This window comes from Eleutherodactylus coqui, chromosome 4 (genome assembly GCF_035609145.1).
Source record: "Eleutherodactylus coqui strain aEleCoq1 chromosome 4, aEleCoq1.hap1, whole genome shotgun sequence".
Lineage (NCBI taxonomy): Eukaryota > Metazoa > Chordata > Amphibia > Anura > Eleutherodactylidae > Eleutherodactylus > Eleutherodactylus coqui.
This window is the reverse complement of record NC_089840.1, coordinates 107,635,284-107,656,463: the sequence shown is the minus strand read 5'-3', so window position 1 is coordinate 107,656,463 and position 21,180 is coordinate 107,635,284. Positions and strand designations below refer to the sequence as shown.

The 21,180-nt window shown below is 45.2% G+C and overlaps 1 protein-coding gene across 4 annotated transcripts in view; it reads left to right on the top strand.

Annotated features, from left to right (window-relative positions):
• Positions 1–21,180, top strand: part of SYTL5 (synaptotagmin like 5) — a 193,729-nt gene that overhangs the window by 83,011 nt on the left and 89,538 nt on the right. For all 4 annotated transcript variants that reach the window (XM_066599957.1, XM_066599955.1, XM_066599954.1 and 1 more), the window contains exon 2: positions 18,639–18,971. In XM_066599957.1, coding sequence (XP_066456054.1) covers positions 18,853–18,971 — 119 coding nt within the window. In that variant the 5' untranslated portion in view covers positions 18,639–18,852. The remainder of the gene's footprint in view (positions 1–18,638; positions 18,972–21,180) is intronic.

Genomic DNA, 21,180 nt, shown 5'->3' with positions numbered 1-21,180 from the left:
AATATATCCCATTGCAGTGCCCATCACAGCTGAGGTAATGTCATGTTTAATGCAGGTGGGCTTCGGCCCACACTGAATGCCCCAGTCAGACTGTGGCTCTTTAGAAGTGGACACATGCAGTTACAACTCTGTGCGGACCGACAGCATGGGTGGCTCCCTGGAACCCACCGACGGTACATAAATATATCCCATTGCAGTGCCCAGCACAGCTGAGGTAATGTCATGTTTAATGCAGGTGGGCTTTGGCCCACACTGCATGCCCCAGTCAGACTGGGGTCTTTAGAAGTGGACACATGCAGTTACAACTCCGTGTGGACCGACAGCATGGGTGGCTCCCTGGAACCCACCGGCGGTACATAAATATATCCCATTGCAGTGCCCAGCACAGCTGATGTAACGTCAGCTTTAATGCAGGTGGGCAAAAAATTAATTGGATTACACTGTAGGCGAGGGCTAATGTACATCAGAAAAATTGCCCATGCCCAACCAAGAGGGCAGGTGAAACCCATTAATCGCTTTGGTTAATGTGGCTTAATTTGTAACTAGGCCTGGAGGCAGCCCAGTTTTAATAAAAATTGGTTCAGGTGCAAGTTTCAACACTTTAATTAGCATTGAAACGTATAAAAATTGTTTACAAAAATTATATGACTGAGCCTTGTGGGCCTAAGAAAAATTGCCCGTTCGACGTGATTACGTCAGGTTTCAGGAGGAGGAGCAGGAGGAGGAGGATGAATATTATACACAGATTGATGACGCTAAAAGGTCCACGTTTTTGATGGTGATAGAGAACAATGCTTCCATCCGCGGGTGCAGCCTACGTATTGCTTAGGTATCGCTGCTGTCCGCTGGTGGAGAAGAGAAGTCTGGGGAAATCCAGGCTTTGTTCATCTTGATGAGTGTAAGCCTGTCGGCACTGTCGGTTGACAGGCGGGTACGCTTATCTGTGATGATTCCCCCAGCCGCACTAAACACCCTCTCTGACAAGACGCTAGCCGCAGGACAAGCAAGCACCTCCAGGGCATACAGCGCGAGTTCAGGCCACGTGTCCAGCTTCGACACCCAGTAGTTGTAGGGGGCAGAGGCGTCACGGAGGACGGTCGTGCGATCGGCTACGTACTCCCTCACCATCCTTTTACAGTGCTCCCGCCGACTCAGCCTTGACTGGGGAGCGGTGACACAGTCTTGGTGGGGAGCCATAAAGCTGTCCAGGGCCTTAAAGAGTGTTGCACTGCCTGTGCTGAACATGCTGCTCGATCTCCGCACCTCCCCTGCTACCTGGCCCTCGGAACTGCGCCTTCTGCCACTAGCGCTGTCGGATGGGAATTTGACCATCAGCTTGTCCGCCAGGGTCCTGTGGTATAGCAACACTCTCGAACCCCTTTCCTCTTCGGGAATGAGAGTGGAAAGGTTCTCCTTATACCGTGGGTCGAGCAGTGTGTACACCCAGTAATCCGTAGTGGCCAGAATGCGTGCAACGCGAGGGTCACGAGAAAGGCATCCTAACATAAAGTCAGCCATGTGTGCCAGGGTACCTGTACGCAACACATGGCTGTCTTCACTAGGAAGATCACTTTCAGGATCCTCCTCCTCCTCCTCCTCCGCCTCCTCCTCCTCAGGCCATACACACTGAAAGGATGACAGGCAAGCAGCATGGGTACTATCAGTAGTGGGCCAAGCTGTCTCTTCCCCCTCCTCCTCATCCTCCTCATGCTCCTCCTCCTCCTCAACGCGCTGAGATATAGACAGGAGGGTGCTCTGACTATCCAGCGACATACTGTCTTCCCCCGCCTCCGTTTCCGAGCGCAAAGCATTTGCCTTTATGCTTTGCAAGGAACTTCTCAAGAGGCATAGCAGAGGAATGGTGACTCTAATGATTGCAGCATCGCCGCTCACCATCTGGGTAGACTCCTCAAACTTTCCAAGGACCTGGCAGATGTCTGCCAACCAGGCCCACTCTTCTGAAAAGAATTGAGGAGGCTGACTCCCACTGCGCCGCCCATGTTGGAGTTGGTATTCCACTATAGCTCTACGCTGCTCATAGAGCCTGGCCAACATGTGGAGCGTAGAGTTCCACCGTGTGGGCACGTCGCACAGCAGTCGGTGCACTGGCAGATGAAACTGATGTTGCAGGGTGCGCAGGGTGGCAGCGTCCGTGTGGGACTTGCGGAAGTGTGCGCAGAGCCGGCGCACCTTTCCGAGCAGGTCTGACAAGCGTGGGTAGCTTTTCAGAAAGCGCTGAACCACCAAATTAAAGACGTGGGCCAGGCATGGCACGTGCGTGAGGCTGCCGAGCTGCAGAGCCGCCACCAGGTTACGGGCGTTGTCACACACGACCATGCCCGGTTGGAGGCTCAGTGGCGCAAGCCAACGGTCGGTCTGCTCTGTTAGACCCCGCAGCAGTTCGTGGGCCGTGTGCCTCTTCTCTCCTAAGCTGAGTAGTTTCAGCACGGCCTGCTGACGCTTGCCCACCGCTGTGCTGCCACGCCGCGCGACACCGACTGCTGGCGACGTCCTGCTGCTGCTGACACATCTAGAGTGCGAGGCAGAGGTTGAGGAGGAGGAGGAGGAGGGGGGTGCTTTAGTGGAGGAAGCATACACCGCCGAACATACCACCACCGAGCTGGGGCCCGCAATTCTGGGGGTGGGTAGGACGTGAGCGGTCGCAGGCTCTGACTCTGTCCCAGCCTCCACTAAATTCACCCAATGTGCCGTCAGGGAGATGTAGTGGCCCTGCCCGCCTGTGCTTGTCCACGTGTCCGTTGTTAAGTGGACCTTGGCACTAACCGCATTGGTGAGGGCGCGTACAATGTTGCGGGAGACGTGGTCGTGCAGGGCTGGGATGGCACATCGGGAAAAGTAGTGGCGACTGGGAACTGAGTAGCACGGGGCCGCCGCCGCCATCATACTTTTGAAGGACTCCGTTTCCACAACCCTATACGGCAGCATCTCCAGGCTGATAAATTTGGCTATGTGGACGGTTAACGCTTGAGCGTGCGGGTGCGTGGCGGCGTACTTGCGCTTGCGCTCAAACACTTGCGCTAGCGACGGCTGGACGGTGCGGTGCGAGACATTGGTGGATGGGGCCGAGGACAGCGGAGGTGAGGGTGTGGGTGCAGGCCAGGAGACGGTAGTGCCTGTGTCCTGAGAGGGGGGTTGGATCTCAGTGGCAGGTTGGGGCACAGGGGGAGAGGCAGCGGTGCAAACCGGAGGCGGTGAACGGCCTTCGTCCCACCTTGTGGGGTGCTTGGCCATCATATGTCTGCGCATGCTGGTGGTGGTGAGGCTGTTGGTGGTGGCTCCCCGGCTGATCTTGGCACGACAAAGGTTGCACACCACTGTTCGTCGGTCGTTAGGCGTCTCTGTGAAAAACTGCCAGACCTTAGAGCACCTCGGCCTCTGCAGGGTTGCATGGCGCGAGGGTGCGCTTTGGGAAACAGTTGGTGGATTATTCGGTCTGGCCCTGCCTCTACCCCTGAACACCGCACTGCCTCTTGCAACCTACCCTGCTGCTGCCCTTGCCTCCCCCTCTGAAGACCTGTCCTGAGTAGGCGTTTCACACCAGGTGGGGTCAGTCACCTCATCGTCCTGCTGCTCTTCCTCCGAATCCTCTGTGCGCTCCTCCCTCGCACTTACTGCCCTTACTACTACCTCACTGCAAGACAACTGTGTCTCATCGTCATCGTCCTCCTCACCCACTGAAAGGTCTTGAGACAGTTGCCGGAAGTCCCCAGCCTCATCCCCCGGACCCCGGGAACTTTCCAATGGTTGGGCATCAGTGACGATAAACTCCTCTGGTGGGAGAGGAACCACTGCTGCCCATTCTGAGCAGGGGCACGAGAACAGTTCCTGGGAGTCTTCCCGCTCCTGAGCATGTGTCATTGTAGTGGAGTGAGGAGGCTGGGAGGAAGGAGGAGCAGCAGCCAGAGGATTCGGATTTGCAGCACTGGACGGCGCAGAACTGTGGGTGGATGATAGCTTGCTCGAAGCACTTTCTGCCATCCACGACAGGACCTGCTCACACTGCTCATTTTCTAATAAAGGTCTCCCGCGTGGACCCATTAATTGGGCGATGAATGTGGGGACGCCAGAAACGTGCCTCTCTCCTAATCGCGCAGCAGTCGGCTGCGATACACCTTGATCAGGAGCTCGGCTTGTGCCCACACCCTCACTTGGGCCTACGCGTCCTCGGCCACGTCCACGTCCTCTAGGCCTACCCCTACCCCTCAGCATGCTGTATTACCAGTGATTTCCCAGCCAGGAAATAAATTGCCGCAAGCCTGCAGGCCAAATAGAATGTTTCCCTTTTTTTTTAAAGGGAAGGCCCACTGACTATATTCAATCAGATAAGAAATGTGTTCCACAGAACTGAAGTGTTATATGAAGTGCACCAGAGCGGTGAATTTTCCCAGCCAGGAAATAGATTGGCGCAAGCCTGCTGTTAAACGTAGCTGGCTGCGTATGATTTCTTTACGTTCTCCACCCACCACACACGTACCCAGAACGCTGAGGACTGTCAGAGGCAGGCCAAATAGAATGTTTCCCTTTTTTTTTAAAGGGAAGGCCCACTGACTATATTCAATCAGATAAGAAATGTGTTCCACAGAACTGAAGTGTTATATGAAGTGCACCAGAGCGGTGAATTTTCCCAGCCAGGAAATAGATTGGCGCAAGCCTGCTGTTAAACGTAGCTGGCTGCGTATGATTTCTTTACGTTCTCCACCCACCACACACGTACCCAGAACGCTGAGGACTGTCAGAGGCAGGCCAAATAGAATGTTTCCCTTTTTTTTTTAAAGGGAAGGCCCACTGACTATATTCAATCAGATAAGAAATGTGTTCCACAGAACTGCAGTGTTATATGAAGTGCAGCAGAGCGGTGATTTTTCCCAGCCAGGAAATAAATTGGCGCAAGCCTGCTGTTAAACGTAGCTGGCTGCGTATGATTTCTTTACGTTCTCCACCCACCACACACGTACCCAGAACGCTGAGGACTGTCAGAGGCAGGCCAAATAGAATGTTTCCCTTTTTTTTTTTTTAAAGGGAAGGCCCACTGACTATATTCAATCAGATAAGAAATGTGTTCCACAGAACTGCAGTGTTATATGAAGTGCAGCAGAGCGGTGATTTTTCCCAGCCAGGAAATAAATTGGCGCAAGCCTGCTGTTAAACGTAGCTGGCTGCGTATGATTTCTTTACGTTCTCCACCCACCACACACGTTCCCAGAACGCTGAGGACTGTCAGAGGCAGGCCAAATAGAATGTTTCCCTTTTGTTTTTTAAAGGGAAGGCCCACTGGCTATATTCAATCAGATAAGAAATGTGTTCCACAGAACTGCAGTGTTATATGAAGTGCAGCAGAGCAGTGATTTTTCCCAGCCAGGAAATAAATTGACGCAAGCCTGCTGTTAAACGTAGCTGGCTGCGTATGATTTCTTTACGTTCTCCACCCACCACACACGTACCCAGAACGCTGAGGACTGTCAGAGGCAGGCCAAATAGAATGTTTCCCTTTTGTTTTTTAAAGGGAAGGCCCACTGACTATATTCAATCAGATAAGAAATGTGTTCCACAGAACTGCAGTGTTATATGAAGTGCAGCAGAGCAGTGATTTTTCCCAGCCAGGAAATAAATTGGCGCAAGCCTGCTGCTAAACGTAGCTGGCTGCGTATGATTTCTTTACGTTCTCCACCCACCACACACGTACCCAGAACGCTGAGGACTGTCAGAGGCAGGCCAAATAGAATGTTTCCCTTTTTTTTTTTAAAGAAAAGGCCCACTGACTATATTCAATCAATAATATATGTCATCTGGCCCTGCGTACACAATTCTGTCCCTGTAGTATTACTGCAGGGCGCAATGCTCTGCACAGCCGATTTTGAAAAAAAAAATATATGCAACACTGCTAACAGCAGCCTGCACAGTACTGCACACGGTTAAATGTGGCCCTAAAAAGGACCGTTGGGGTTCTTGAAGCCTACACTCACTCCTTACACTCTCCCTGCCTAACCACCACTTCTGTCCCTGTAGTATTACTGCAGGGCGCAATGCTCTGCACAGCCGATTTTGAAAAAAAAAAAAATTGTGCAACACTGCTAACAGCAGCCTCCACAGTACTGCACACGGATAGATATGGCCCTAAGAAGGACCGTTGGGGTTCTTGAAGCCTACACTAACTCCTAACACTCTCCCTACAGCAGCTCCAACACAACAGCACTTTCCCTCAGCTAACTCACAACGCATCTGAGGCGAGCCGCGGGAGGGGCCGATTTTTATACTTGGGTGACATCTGATCTCGCCAGCCACTCACAGCAGGGGGGTGGTATAGGGCTTGAACGTCACAGGGGGAAGTTGTAATGCCTTCCCTGTCTTTCAATTGGCCAGAAAAGCGCGCTAACGTCTCAGAGATGAAAGTGAAAGTAACCCGAACACCGCGTGGTGCTCGTTAAGAGTAACGAGCATCCCGAACACCCTAATATTCGCCTGAGCATCAAGCTCGGACAAGTACGTTCGCTCATCTCTAGTAATGCATGTAGCAGTCAGACACCCATGGAGGCACAAGGGGTTCATATACAAGTGGTTGATGCAACCTCACAATTTATGTTCACACTTGTCCTACAATTTGCTTCTTCCTGCTCTGTTATAAGAGTCGATTAATGAAAAAAGATGGCAGAGTCAAATCTAGCACTTCACTGACACGAACAGCACCTAACAGCCTCTATAGACTATTATAAGGTCTGTTGGGTTTCTGCCATGCTACCAAGCATTTTACCACAAAAAATAGGACTTTGTGCCAAATCTGTTCCAGAGCCTCCAAAACGATTGTGAACAAAATCTAAGCATTTCTGTGTGTGAAGCTATTGTTACATTGTTGCTGCTGTTGTGTAGAGTGGTCCTTTAACTCCTTAGCACTACAGACATTTTTATTTTTTTCATCCACACTTTCAAAGTTCTATAACTTTTTACGTGGTGCTGGCTGCGTGCTTTCACGGCTCCCATAGGAGCCCATGGAAAGTACCCTGCACCGTCTGACTGAGCCATGAGGGTTTATTTTTTTGCGGAATGAGTTGTAAATTTTAACAGTACCATCTATGTACCATACAATGTATTGAAAGACAAATAAAACATTTTTGCAGGCGAAATGAAAAAATTAAATGCAATTCCTCCATTGTTCGTTGCGTCTCATTTTTTACAGCATTTACTGTAAAAATGACATTTCAGCTTTATTTTGCAGGTCAGTAAGATTACAGCAATACCGATTTTATATAATTTTTGTTAGGTTTTATAACTTTAAAAAAAATAAAAATCTTTTTCTTACTGAATAAATTTTCTTTGTGTTAAATATTCTGACAGCCATAACTGTATTTTTCCATTGATGGAACTACATGAGGGCTCATTTTTATTGGTACCATTTTGGGGTACGTATGACCTTTTTAATATTTGTTTTATTCCAGTTTTTTAGAGACAAATTGAAGTGACCACAAAACAGCAATTCTCTCATTGCATATTTAGTATTCGCCATGTGGGATGAATAATGTTTTTCCAACCAGCTGTAAATTCTTGGATGGTCCTTAAAAACTTGGCACTTTTTTTCCAGTGTCCAGAAAAACAATTGGATGTGTCCATGTGATATGTATTTTTTTTAGGATTAAACCAATAAATAGTAAACTGTATATTTACTCTCAGGCCTTAGTCAGACGGGCGTTTTTTCGCGCGATTTGCGGATCGCATGACGGATGCGATCCGCAAATCGCGTGACCGGTGCCCGAAAATCGCCTGAAAATCTGCTCCTAGCCGGGTTTCATTAGAAACGGGCCGGAGCTGTCCAGCGCATTGCATTCAATGGAGCCGGCAATACAGCTGGCTCCATTGAAAGCAATGCGCTGCGGGTGAGTGTGGGATGAATTGTCGGGAAGGGCTTAAATATATAAGCCCTTCCCTGCAATTCATCCAGAAAAGTGTTAAAATAAAAAATATATATATACTCACCTGCTCCCGGCAGCCGGAGCTCCGCGCGGCCGGCCTGCAGTGGGTGTGAAGGGGGTGTGAGTCAGACCTGCCCCCTGATTGGCTCAGCGCTGAGCCAATCAGAGGCAGGTCTGACTCACACTCCCTTCACACCCACTGCAAGCCGGCCGCGTGGAACTCCGGCTGCCGGGAGCAGGTGAGTATATATATATTTTTTATTTTAACACTTTTCTGGATGAATTGCAGGGAAGGGCTTATATATTTAAGCCCTTCCAGACAATTCATCCCGCGCACGCCGGCAGCCCATTGCTTTCAATGGAGCCGGCTGTATTGCCGGCTCCATTGAATTCAATGGGCAAACATCGTTCTTCTCTGCCACAGCTGTTACAGCTGTGGCAGAGAAGAATGATTTGTCTTCTATATGTTCTCAATGGGGTCAGCGCTGCTGCCGCCGGCCCCATTGAGCGCATATAGAGAAGAGAACAGGAATCGCAGATAGGTGCGATCTGCGATTTCTGTTCTATAATTTATCGGACGAGCGCATAAAAAGCGCTCATGTGTCCGATACCAATGGTTTTAAAAAATCGCCGGACGCATGCGCATGCGCAAATCGCGCGAAAAAACGCCCGTCTGACTAAGGCCTCATAGTGACTTGGTGAGTAGGCTAAAAACTGGAAACTCCCTGTAAAAGCAGGTGAATTGACATGTCTGGACATGTATTACTTATAATCTTTGCAGTTCATTAAATGGCTTTTCCTACTACTAAACCCCCTAAGAATGCACCCTCCCACTTTTTTTTCATTTTTTTACATTTCCTCCCCACTTTAAAAAAATCCTAACTCTTTTACTTATCTATTTGTCTGAGGGCTTGTTTTTTGTGGGATGAGTTGTATTTATCAATGGTACTATTTAATGTACGTGTAATGTACTGAAAAACTTTTTTTAAAAATTATAAGCGTAGTAAAATAAAAACTAAATTGCAATTCCGACCATCTTTGGAGAGGTTTTGTTTCTATGGCGTACACACTGCAGCAAAAAATCACATGATAAATTTATTTTGTGGGTCAGTATGATTACTACAATACCAGATTTATAGTTGTTTTTTTTTTTTGCTGTACTACTTTTAAAAATTTAAATATCTATGGAAAAAAATAAAATTATTTTTGTTAAGAAAATTGTAGATCAATGTATCAGTTAATTGTTTTTCTATTAGATTGTAGTCTAGAAAGGTATAGCATGATGCTAGAATAAGTAGTGAAGAGGTTAAACGAAACCTTTTCTATACCAGTGAATGGTATGGATAGAGACAGACAGAGGATAAGAGTCTCTCAGACCCCCTTTGCATTCCTTTTCACTGAATTCATAACGGTTTAATTGTATGTTATAGTTATACCTTAAAAGGTGTAACTTATGTTAAACATTTTAGTTGTACTCTATCATGTATTAATCTTGGTGGTAGATACATTTCCTGTGATGTCATTTATGGTATATAAACCACATGCACCTTTGAATACATTAGAAATCATTTGATACCACAACAGGCTGGTGATTTGTATTTCTCCTGGGTCCCAGACTTTCTGCATGAGATCTGGGATTTTCTTCTCCTTGGTAAACACATAAATACTTTTTTATTTTTCTGTCGGCATAGTTGTGCGAGGGCTCATGTTTTCAGGACGTCTTGTAGTTTCTATTGCTACCGTTTTGGAGTACATACGACTTCTTGATCGCTTTTTATTGTATATTTTCTAGGAGATGGGATGATCAAAAAAGCTAAATTCTGACTATGTTCACCCTGTGGGGTAAATACTGGATGATGTGATACTAAATATGTTTTTGGTTTTATGTATTTAGATTTCTTTTTATTATAAATACGGCAAATGCTTTTTTTTTCTACTTTTACTACATTTTATTCTCTTTTTTTTGTCTCCATAGGGGACATTAATTTGCGATGGTTTGATCAGAATGCACACCATATGCGCCATTTTTTCTGGATGGCCGTTTTTACGCACTGCAAAAACGGCCATTTGAACTGAGGCATTGGAAATCAATGCATCAAATGCGTAGCATATATGGGCCGGCGGTGAAAACGCAGCCGATATATGCTCATGTGAATGAAGCCATAAGCAAAGACTCAATATTTAGGCCACTCTCACACATGCGCTTTTTACCATTTTGAACGCCGCAATAATCACAGTGGAATACTCCGATTGTAACAATTTCAATGGGGCATTGCAGACCTGCGCTGTCTGCTCTATTTTAAAAACTGCTGACGAACGCAGTAACCTGAGTTCGAATATGGCGGTAAAATCGCAGCAAGTCGCCGCATTCAAAATCATGTCAATTTGCCAACGCCGTGTGTGAGAAGATCCTAACACTGTTGAACCTTTGTTTTCAAGACTTTTGCAATTTGCCCTGGCAGGCTGAATATCCGCTTCTGGGCCACATCCTGACTGATGGCAACCCATTCTTGTTTAATCAGTGCTTGGAGTTTATAACAATTTCTGTGTTTTCTGGCTATGGACCCAAAATGTTAATGTATTGCTCACTGAACCACTTAGTTATCGCTTTAGCCTTGTGACATGGTGCTCTATCATAATGGAAGGAGCATTGTTCATCACCGAATTGCTCCTGGATGGTTGGGAGAAGTCGCCGTTGGAGGATGTTTAACCCCTTCCCGCTCCAGGACGTACCGTAACGTCCCGGGAGCCTGGTACTTCCCGCAAAAGGACGTACCGGTACGTCCTGGAGATAGCACGGGATCACATAAGATCCCGCGCTATCCAGCAGCGGGAGCCGGCTGTCAGTCACAGCCGGCGTCCCGCTCCAACAGTGGGGGGACATCGGAGATGCGGCCTGCCGCTGTTAACCCCTTCCCTGCCGCGATCTAAGTAGATCGCGGCAGGGAAAGAGTTCACAGAGGGATCGCGATCCCTGTGTGTCTCCGGCCGGAACTCGCGATATTATCGCGAGAGCCCGGCCTGTCACCATGGCAACAGGACGCCAGACACTGACGTCCTGTATTGCCTGTGCCTATAATCGCTGTACAAGCGATAAGGCATGGCAGAGCAGTAGCTCTGCCATGCCTTATGACAGCGATCATAGGCACAGTGCTGCAAGTCCCTCAGAGGGACTCAAATAGTATAAAAGAAAGAAAAGAAAAGTGTAAAAAAAAGAAAAATGTAAAAAAAAATGTTAAAAAACCCCTTTTTTTATGCTTTTTCTAATATTAGCATAAAAAAAGGGAAAAAAAACTAAAACCCCACATATTGGATATTGACGCGTCCGTAACGACGTGTACAAAAAGTTGAACACGCTTTTTATTTTGTACGACAAAAGGCGTAAAAAAACCCGCTAAAAAACAGAGGCAAAATGCTAATTTTTAGCATTTTGCCTCACAAAAAATGCAATAAAAGTGATCAAAAAAGCCGTACATTTCCCAAAATGGTACCAATAAAAACTACAGCTCGTCTCGCAAAAAATAAGCCCTTAAAGAGCTCCGTACATAGAAAAATAAAAAAGTTACATGACTTTGAATGCAGCTATAGAGAAAAAAAAAAGATTTCCAAAAAAAGGGAGTTTTATTGCAAAAAAGTGTAAAAACCTAAAAAAAATATAACAATTTTGGTATCGTTGTTACCGTACCGACCCGCAGAAAAAATTTAGTGTGTCATTTATGCTGCATGATTAACGCTGTAAAAAAAAAAAAAAATCTATGGCAGAATTGATGCGTTTTCTCTCCCTGTTATCATTAAAAAAAAAATAAAAAAATTTTACGATATTGTCTATATACCCAAAAGTGGCACCGATAAAAACTACAGATCGCCACGCAAAAAACAAGCCCTTATACGGCCGCGTCCACGGAAAAATAAAAAAGTTATGGCTTTTGAAAAATGGAGATGGAAAAATACCAAAAAATCGCTTGGTCCTCAACGCCAAAATAGGCCGTGTCATTAAGGGGTTAAATACTATACTTTCTTCATGGCAGTGTTCTTTGGCAAAATTGTGAGTGAGCCTGTAATATAAAGGGGTGAATAAAGTGTCCCCACAGCTGTCCAGTATCAATCAGCTGCAGTTCAGGACACTAGGAAAGTGGAGTAGACATCCTTGCCCCTTGAATTTGCCCTTACTAGATGAGATGATAGATAAATAGATAGATAGATAGATAGATAGATAGATAGATAGATAGATAGATAGATAGATAGATAGATATTAGACAGGTAGATAGATACCAGAGAGATAGACAAAGATATGAGATGGATAGATATATATTGTGATGTGGAAGCTGTAGCCTGTCAGACTTTCTGTGTGTGTCTCTGCGTCCATTTTTATGTCAGCCTCTTGGAGGTCACTATACGTGAGAACTGCCCCGTAGTAACCCTGCGAGACTCCATGCAAAAGAATGGTAACACTCTTATTTTAATGCTTGTTATTTTACTGTCTGTGAATATGTATATGTCTCTTACCGATTATCTTGTAACATCATTTTTGTATTTTTCTGTAAATAAGCACTGCTCCTATTTGAGAATTAAACTTTAAATTAATTAGTGAACCTCGTCCGTTTTAACACAAAACCATATTCTCCGAAGATTGTATTAATAATTTATAAATCGGGTTCCAGTTTTTCCGTTAAGAAACTGGTGTTGGCAGTGTTTTTGTTTGAGCACTGTAGAGCTGTGGAGTGCGTTAGAACGGATCAAGAGGATGATTTGAGCTTTCACTTCGCGTGTGTGCAGGAGCCCGGGGAAGCTGGGTATAAATCAGCTTGTATTCTAATGACTTCAAGCTTGCGATACTGCAGAATGATCAAGGAGAGAGGGGGGGATTGATAGGTATCGTCCCTTCTCCTCTCTCCTCCTGTTCAGTATGGGGCAAATTGGTTTGCAGTGCAAGGCCAGGCAGATTGCTATAGAGTTGTGGCAGAAGATGATGGTCGCTTGTCTGGATGATGGTAGAGTCACGGAAAGTTGGGTACCAGTCACTTCACAATCTAAGCCTCCTCCTCATCTGTACGTGACAGAGCCCACTCCCTGGGATGAAAACCAACCCCATACATGAATGATCTCAGGGTACTTTAGTGTTGGCATGAAACAGGACTCATGGTAACGCTCACCTTTTCTTCTCCGGGCAAAACATTCTTCCAGAGATTCCAAACAGTCTGATGGGGGCTTCATCAGAGAAAATACTGTGCAGGGATTGAACTGCAGAGGACTGGGGTAAAAAATCTAAAAAAACTAAAGCAGCAAACTTTGTGGAAACCAAACTTTTTGTCAGTCTCAAAACTTTAGGCTACGGCTGTAGAACTCTTCTAAAACCTTGGGATACATAAAAGGCAATTAACCTATTTGTCAGTTTACAAATGTTACATCTTTCAGTATATTAGCTCATTATTCCAATGTCTGCTTTTGCATTTTCATATGTTAATTACAGTGAAATGATTATACAGGTTTTGACCTTCTTCCCCGCATTATGTAGTGTATGTTATCCTTGTTAAGTCAGTCATTATTACTCTATCATTGGCAGAGCCATGCCATGCGGATGCCAGACTGCAAATATAATGAGAAAATTGTGTTCCATTCTACGGATTATCCTGTATATAAAGCAAGCGATGATGTTGATAATCTAATTTAAAATGTATTTGCTGTTCGTTGTGATTGGCCTGGCGATAAAATTGGGCTGATTTTTGCAAAATCTGATTGAGTCATCCCAATATCAGTTTTTTAGCATAAATCACCAAAAAACCAAATTTCCTATAAATGTAAATGTGTGTGTCATTGGTTACCACTGCTACCTTTCAGCGCTTGGGTCCTAGGTTCAAATTCCATCAAGTACAACATCTGCATGGACTTTGAAGAACTCCATCCAGATGTGGTCCTTGTTCAGATTCAAACCTAGAACTCCAGCATTTGTTATATTTTCGACATGTTGTATAAGTGTCTTCTGCATATACTTGAATAATGTAGTCTTTGGTAGAAGCAGCAAATAGCTCTCTCAAAGGCTTAAAAGTAAATACTGGTGACTATTCTGTAAGAGTTTATTTATATGTAGTGGTTATGTCACCTTTTTTTCTGCTGTGGCTACTGTAAAACCACAGCAACAGAGAGTGACATTTACAAAAGGGTAAGGAGCATACAAATACACACAACAGCATGAAAATAAAAATAATAGAAAATACCAGTCTATGAGGTTGTTTCAAATAGTCCTGGCGTGAGGAACACCCGAGAAAGTGGACACTCATGTATTTTGATGCAACTCCTGGTTGTGACAATAGGAGAAGATCCCCCTTTACTTTTAGCCTGAGTTCATACGGGGCAGATTTGCTGCGGTTTTGCCGCGGTTTGCCGTTGCATATCCGCACTGCGGCAAAACCGCTGCGTTTTCAGTGCAATGCAGAGAAATGTGTTTGGGGAAAAAAGCTGTTCTCACGGGATGGATTTTTTTCAGCACTGCCGCAGTGCGGTTTTTCAAGACGCAGCATGTCAATTCTTTTGACTTTTCCACAGCATTTTTTTGTCCATAGACCAAAGTAAAAAAGCGCTGTGGAAAAAAACGCTTGCGGATTTTCGGCACTGAAAAAGTGTGGAAAATACGCAAGACAAAAATAACCTTTGAAGCGGTTTTGCCGCAGAAGCAGTTCTTCTGCGGCAAAACTGCAACTGAAAAACTGCAGCAAAACCACGGTAAATCCTCCCTGTGTGAACCCAGCCTTAATGTCCCTCTGCATCCCACCTCCACTGTCCTCCTTGTGACATCACCGAGGGCTGGCTAAGTAGATGCCCAGATCTTCTGGATGGAAACCCGATGTAATATTTCATCCATAGTACCTAGGAGGCAGTTCAATATGGAAGCTATAGCTGCTATATTTCATGTCATGAATTTACTGACAAGTAGATAACAAACATAATATGAGACAGAAAGAATGTGTAGTGACCCAGAGTTAGGGCCTCGACAGCACTTGTTTGGCTACATCATGTGGAACGCCTATGTGTGTCTATGTGTCTACGTCTGTATCTTTGATTGTGATGGAGTTATGTGTATTGGCCTGCCCAGATTGCCAAAAGGTCATTTGTCTGGTGTTAGTGTCAACAAACTTGCATATGTCTGTACCCATGTCACCCTAACCTGCTCTGTGTCTTGTCAGTTTTCCATGTCTGGGTTAGGATTGGTTAGGGGGCAGAGTTAGCATGAGCAGGAATAGCAGAAGTAAAAATGTAGTCAAGGACAGCCTAATGCTAGGTTGGAACCCCTCCAGGGAAAAAGTGGGATGCAAGTCGTGGAGACAACTTGTGGAGAGTTTTACTCCTCCCTGGATAAACAGAAATATGAGTCAGGGCAGACACCATGGAATCTGGAAGGAGGACAGGCCTACGAAGCGTGTGTGTGTATTACCCCAGCTAGGTCAGAAGTCAGCATGTCTTAGAGAGAGAGATATCATTTGCTACCCTCCACTTCTCCACAAACAACTACCTGGATCAACCCGCAGATAACTGAGACTGGTGGGTTCTTCCTCAAAAGAGAGAGAAAGAGAGGGAGTTAAAGAACCAACACTTGCACTCTTGTTGTCAGGAAATCTACAAAAATTGTCCATACTGAATAAAGTTGCAAAGTGTGAACTGTATTCTTTACTTTCCAAATGTTGAGTAAACCGTGTTCTTCCGGTTTCACCAAAGTTCTTTAAGTCTGGATTCTTTATTTCATTGCTCCATCATATTCTGGTGTCACATAGAACTTTTGCTAGTGTGGCTAACGACCATCTTTGTGTGATATGTTTGCTGCATGGGCCTTTGTTCTAGGCAGAGTAGCCACCACTGTGACTAGGCCTGAGTTAGAACAAACCACTCGAGTTACATCTGCCAACTCTAGCTCACTGCAAATGCACTACGTCCGTGGTATACTAACGGTTTCAAAAATATAATCCCTGTTGAGCTGGAACCTTTAAATGCCCCATAATCCTAGTTCTTATTTTTTTCTTTGTCTCATCTCACTGTTGGGAAATTGTAGTCAGCAAGTCTGGGGGATGTGTATTGAAGGGGCAGAGGGACAATAGGATCTCCTGCAAATGGCTAATTCCCTTTTCACTACAACAAAGGGCTTCCTTGCTGTTCCCAAAAGGAACTAACAGGATCAAAGGCCCCTCTGGTACAGGTGTGAATGGCAGTCATACTATTAGCATATACTATATAATCCACTATCCTACACAGCACATCATATCCAGTATATTTGTTTTACTGTAGTCTTTGTTCTGTGCTTGCCCAACAAAGGACTGTGTCCTAACAGGACCTGGGAATAGAGCTGTTAATCATAGCTAAAGGGGTTGTGCCAAGATTTAAAGTTATTGTCTATCTATGAGATAGGGAATATCTGTCTAATCTGTGGAGGTCCAACCACTGTGACTGCACCAATCATGAGAATACGGTCCTGTGTAACCCTGTGTGTATGGAGTTACAGCTGATGATGCTTGCTGCCACTGCATTCATTGCACTAGGACTGCCAGAGATAGCCAAATACTTCAACTCGGCTATCCCCAGCAGTCTCATTGAATTGAATGGAACATCATGTCACTCTATTCATTTGGGACCCCTGTTCTCATAATCAGTGGGGGTCCCAGGAGGCGGACACCCACCAATGAAATAGTTATCCCTATCCTGTATGGATTTGGTGCGAGTATTCCACAGCGAAAAATCCTCACCAAATTCCATGTTAAAATCTGCACCATTGCGTACACTGATGGCTCCTTCACACAGGCATTTGTGCCTTTGTGCAACTTTTTGCGCAATGGACATAGTATTTTGGACATGTATTGACATAACTCACTGTAGTTTTTGAGCCCACAGGACATGGCTTTTATGCGCATGAAATGCAACCATGCCCCCGATTTAAATGACTTTTTAGACTAGTAAGTTCCAGATGTGTTCTTTTTTCCACAGAATTGCGCATCTCCTTTCATAGCGTGCACATCTTCTATGGGAACCTTTGGTGTGCAAATACGCACAAAAGCAGAGCATGCTGCGTTTTTTACCATACAAGCAAAATACGTGCGCAAAAGAGTGAAATGTGAACAAACTCATTGAAATCAAATTACGTGCACTATACACAGAGACTAGAATCCAATGCTTTCAATGGGTTTGTTCACATGCGCGTATTTTCCTGCGCATTTCAGTCACGCAAAAAAAAAAAAAGCAGCATACTCCACTTTTCTGTGCATTTGCACACCAAAGGTCCCCATAAACGTCTATGGGGGTGCACAAATGTGCATGCAGTATGCTATGAGATGTGCTACCTTCGTGTTCATTCACATAAAGGAATTTGCACAGCTAAGTTAGCCGCGCCAAAAAACGTGACAATTAGAATCAATGGTTTCCTATGGAAACATTCAGACTTAGGCCTCATGTCCACGGGGAAAATCAGGCCCGCTACGGATTCTCCATGGAACATCACATCCGCCGGGCCGAAGAAAGAAGATCCAGCCGTGAAGAAGAGAAGACCTGCCCGGTCCGCTGCGGGTAAGTTATTCTTATTTTAGGTCTCCCGTGGATCCGGACGGCTTCCATAGACTTCAATAGAAGCCTGCGGGAGCCGTCCCCGCGGGAGACCCGCCCGTAAATGGAGCATGTCACGTTTTTTTTTCATGCTCCATTTTTTTAAAATTCACTTTTATTGACCATCCGTGGGTGTTTATCTACCCACGGGTGGTCAATGCATCCCTATGGGATGCGGATCCGCATGTGGGTGATCCGCTACGGATTTAAAGTCATATTTTGCCCGTGGACATGAGGCCTAAGGAATTTTAGGCGCACCAAAAAAAAATTGCACCTAAAAAAATAGGACATCGGTGACTGAAATTCCATGCTGTGCAAAAATATAGGTCTTGACCTATCTTTGGTGCGCAAAACGCAGGAGTGTCCATAGACTCTTATGGGAGCTGTAAAATAGGGAGGGGAAGGGCAAGTGAGTTTAGCAGCCTTAGCTAAACAGTGCCACAGGGAGAGGGTGTTTGCGAAACAATGCCAGAGAAAGGGAGAGTCTGATTAGCAGTGGGGAGTGCTGATAAAGAATGTCACATGGGTGTATGAAGTGAGTTAAAGGTTTTGCGCAGCCTGGATGAAATAAAAATCTCTCTCTCCCTCAGCAGCGGATTTTTCAGCAACATGCTACTCCTGATCATGTGAATGGATGATTTTAATGCTAATGAGTCTAGGTACTTGATCGCGGATATCATCCATTCACCTGATTTTTTATGCGCGGCTATCTTCTGTGCAATTTTCAAGCCTGTGTGAATGAGCCCTTAAAGTGTTCTCAGCCTTACCCAGCCTACCATATGGACTAGAGATGAGCGAGTATACTCGCTAAGGCACATTACTCAAGCAAGTAGTGCCTTAGCCGAGTATCTCCCGGCTCGTCTCTAATGATTTGGGGGCCGGCGCGGGTGACAGGTGAGTTGCGGCTGGGAGCGGGGGGGGGGGGGGGGGGGGGGTGAGGGAGAGAGAGATCTCCCCTCTGTTCCTCCCCGCTCTCCCCTCCGCTCCCCGCCCCCCGCCGGCCCCCGAATCTTTAGAGATACTCGGCTGAGGCAGTACTCGCTCGAGTAATGTGCCTTAGCGAGTATACTCGCTCATCTCTAATATGGACATTAATATGAACTATGAAGTTATATATCTATTTGTATTTTTTTCCAGCCTGAATAACAATGAAGATTCTTCAGCACATATCGATCTGCAGCCATAAAATACAACTCAACTCTAACAATTCTCAAGTTATTCAAGGATTACGTAAGAAGATCTCTGCACAATATACCACCAGAAGAGAATACTGGTGATTAAATATTTGTAACAACTATCCCATCCGGTTGGGGTCAACGATTTCAATTACCGCTCTTCAGACTTTGTAATTATGTCTAAAAACACGGAAATACTCAACTTGTCCTATTTGCTGGACCAAGAAAAAGAGGCCATTTTAGCTGTGCTGAAGCGGGATGAAAACCTCAGGAAAATAGAGGATAAAAGAGTAAGGTAAGCTCACTGGTCAACTAGACAGAAAAGGGGTTGTGCTTATCTTAGGCCACGTGCAAATGCCTATTTTTCTTTTTCTGTCTACGTATTTAGGGTGATTTTTGGAAATATCACTGTTCTATGTAATGTTTTGTTTGCACTTTGGGGAGAGGTTTAGAGAGAGGGCACCAGGCTGGGGATCAGGAAGGGGTGGGAGGGACCTGCTGGGAAGAGGGGTAGCATGCTGTGGACCATAACAATGGGGCCATCTTAAACTGGGAAAGGGAGGGGTCATCTTGGGAACTGAGAAAGGGAGTGGGCTACCTATATATGAGGGCTGGGCCGGCTTGTGTAACGCACCATGGCATTTTTTTTCAGTCCTAGATTTGTGTGATATGCTGATGTGATGCCAAGCATAAAATGCATGATTACGGTCCGTTTCATAATTATTTATGTTTAATGTGTGATTTACATTTTTGCAGAGTCTATTAAATACCTTAAATTGCATTTCACATATTTCAAATTGCATTTCAAATTTTTCTTTGAGAATCAAAAACGCCTTGCATCGGCGTGAAAAATATCAGGCAGAGTTGCTCACCCCAATATCGCACTCACCCATGTGTATTTAGCCATAGACCTTGGTCACACGAGCGTTTTTTTCCTCCCTAGTTTGTGGAAAAGATCACGTAAGCAGGTGAATTCCATCATTTGAATAGCCCGTTCACACGATCCGAGGTGCGTTCTTTCAGCTCCCATAGCAGTCTATGGAAAGCACGTACAAAAGATAGGTCAGGTCCTATCTTTTCTAGTAGCATGGACCTTAGATACGAGTTGCACTCGCATGTCCTATCTTTGAAAGGTGTGAGTATTTTGCGCATCTAACAGTCGTTCATGTGAATGCTTCTATAGGAACCCACTGGTTCTTTTAGAAGCTCTCTTTTTACGCGCCTATTCATGCACGGAAAAAACACTCGTGTGACCGAGGCCTTAGGGTTCATTCACATATGTGACTACGATATTGGTTTGAGTAACTCGGATTGATATTGCACTTGTAAAATTATGATTCTGGATGCGAGCATTAGTGAAAAAAATTGCAAGTCCTTCTAATAGTCCTCAATGGTAAAAATTGCATCACACTGACATGCAAATCGCATGCAAGTGCGATAACATTTTTTTAAAGCTCCCAAAGGAAATAATAGGCAATTTATGTGGAGTTAGCAAAATATAGGCCATGCAGCAATTTTTCAATCTTGCCGCATCGCTGCGAGAGATAAGTTGCTTGTGTGAATAAATAGGTTGAAATCAATGTGTTATTATTAACCCACACGAGTTCTGTCCATATTGCTACAGAACTCGTGCATGAAATACCCTTACTGAAATAGCATAGAGCTGCCACTTGGACTGTTTCCGTAATCCTGGCCACTACAGGCTGCGACATGCAGATGGGTAATCTCATCTCAGACATAATTGGTTTAGGCTGGATTCACATGAATGTATTTCTAAAGCGTATTACCCATGTAAAAGTTGCTCGCACACAATACACAGTAAAGAAAACCCATTGATTTCAATTGCATTTGTTAACATAAGCATATTTTGCACGTGCATTTTGTTTGCGCAAAAAGCTATGCAGCATGCTGTATTTTCCTGCATATTTGTGCAGGGTAAGAGTACATATGAACTAATTACACTAACTGCCCACTTCAATAAATGGGAGCATGGCTGTGTTTGTTTGTTTTTTGCGTGCACAAATGCGCACGATTTGCGTGCAAAAATTGTACAGTAAAACACTCTCATGCAGGTGCAATTATGTAATGCCCACTGCGCAAATGTGCACATAAATACGATAATGCCCATGTGACACCAGCCTGTACACAAACGAATTTGCATTGCGGAATCCGCTGCCAGTTTACACATCGCGGATCCACAGCAAATGCCGTTCATAGCGTGGAAAATCACTTCTTCCTGCACACAAGCAAAATTGAATGGCGATTTCCGCAAGCGAAGTAAAAATAGCAGCATGTCCTATTTTCATGCGGATTCCGTATAGATGGCTTCCATTGAAGATCATTGAAGCTATCTAACCCGCAGCCCTTTCGCAATTGACATTGCGAAAGGTTTGCGGATTCCACGTCATCGGCTAGCGAGGAAAAAAAATGTGAAAAAAAGAATTCTGTACTGTGCATCTCTGACGGCGGCTCGCCACAGCCATCTGCAATACAGATGAAGAACA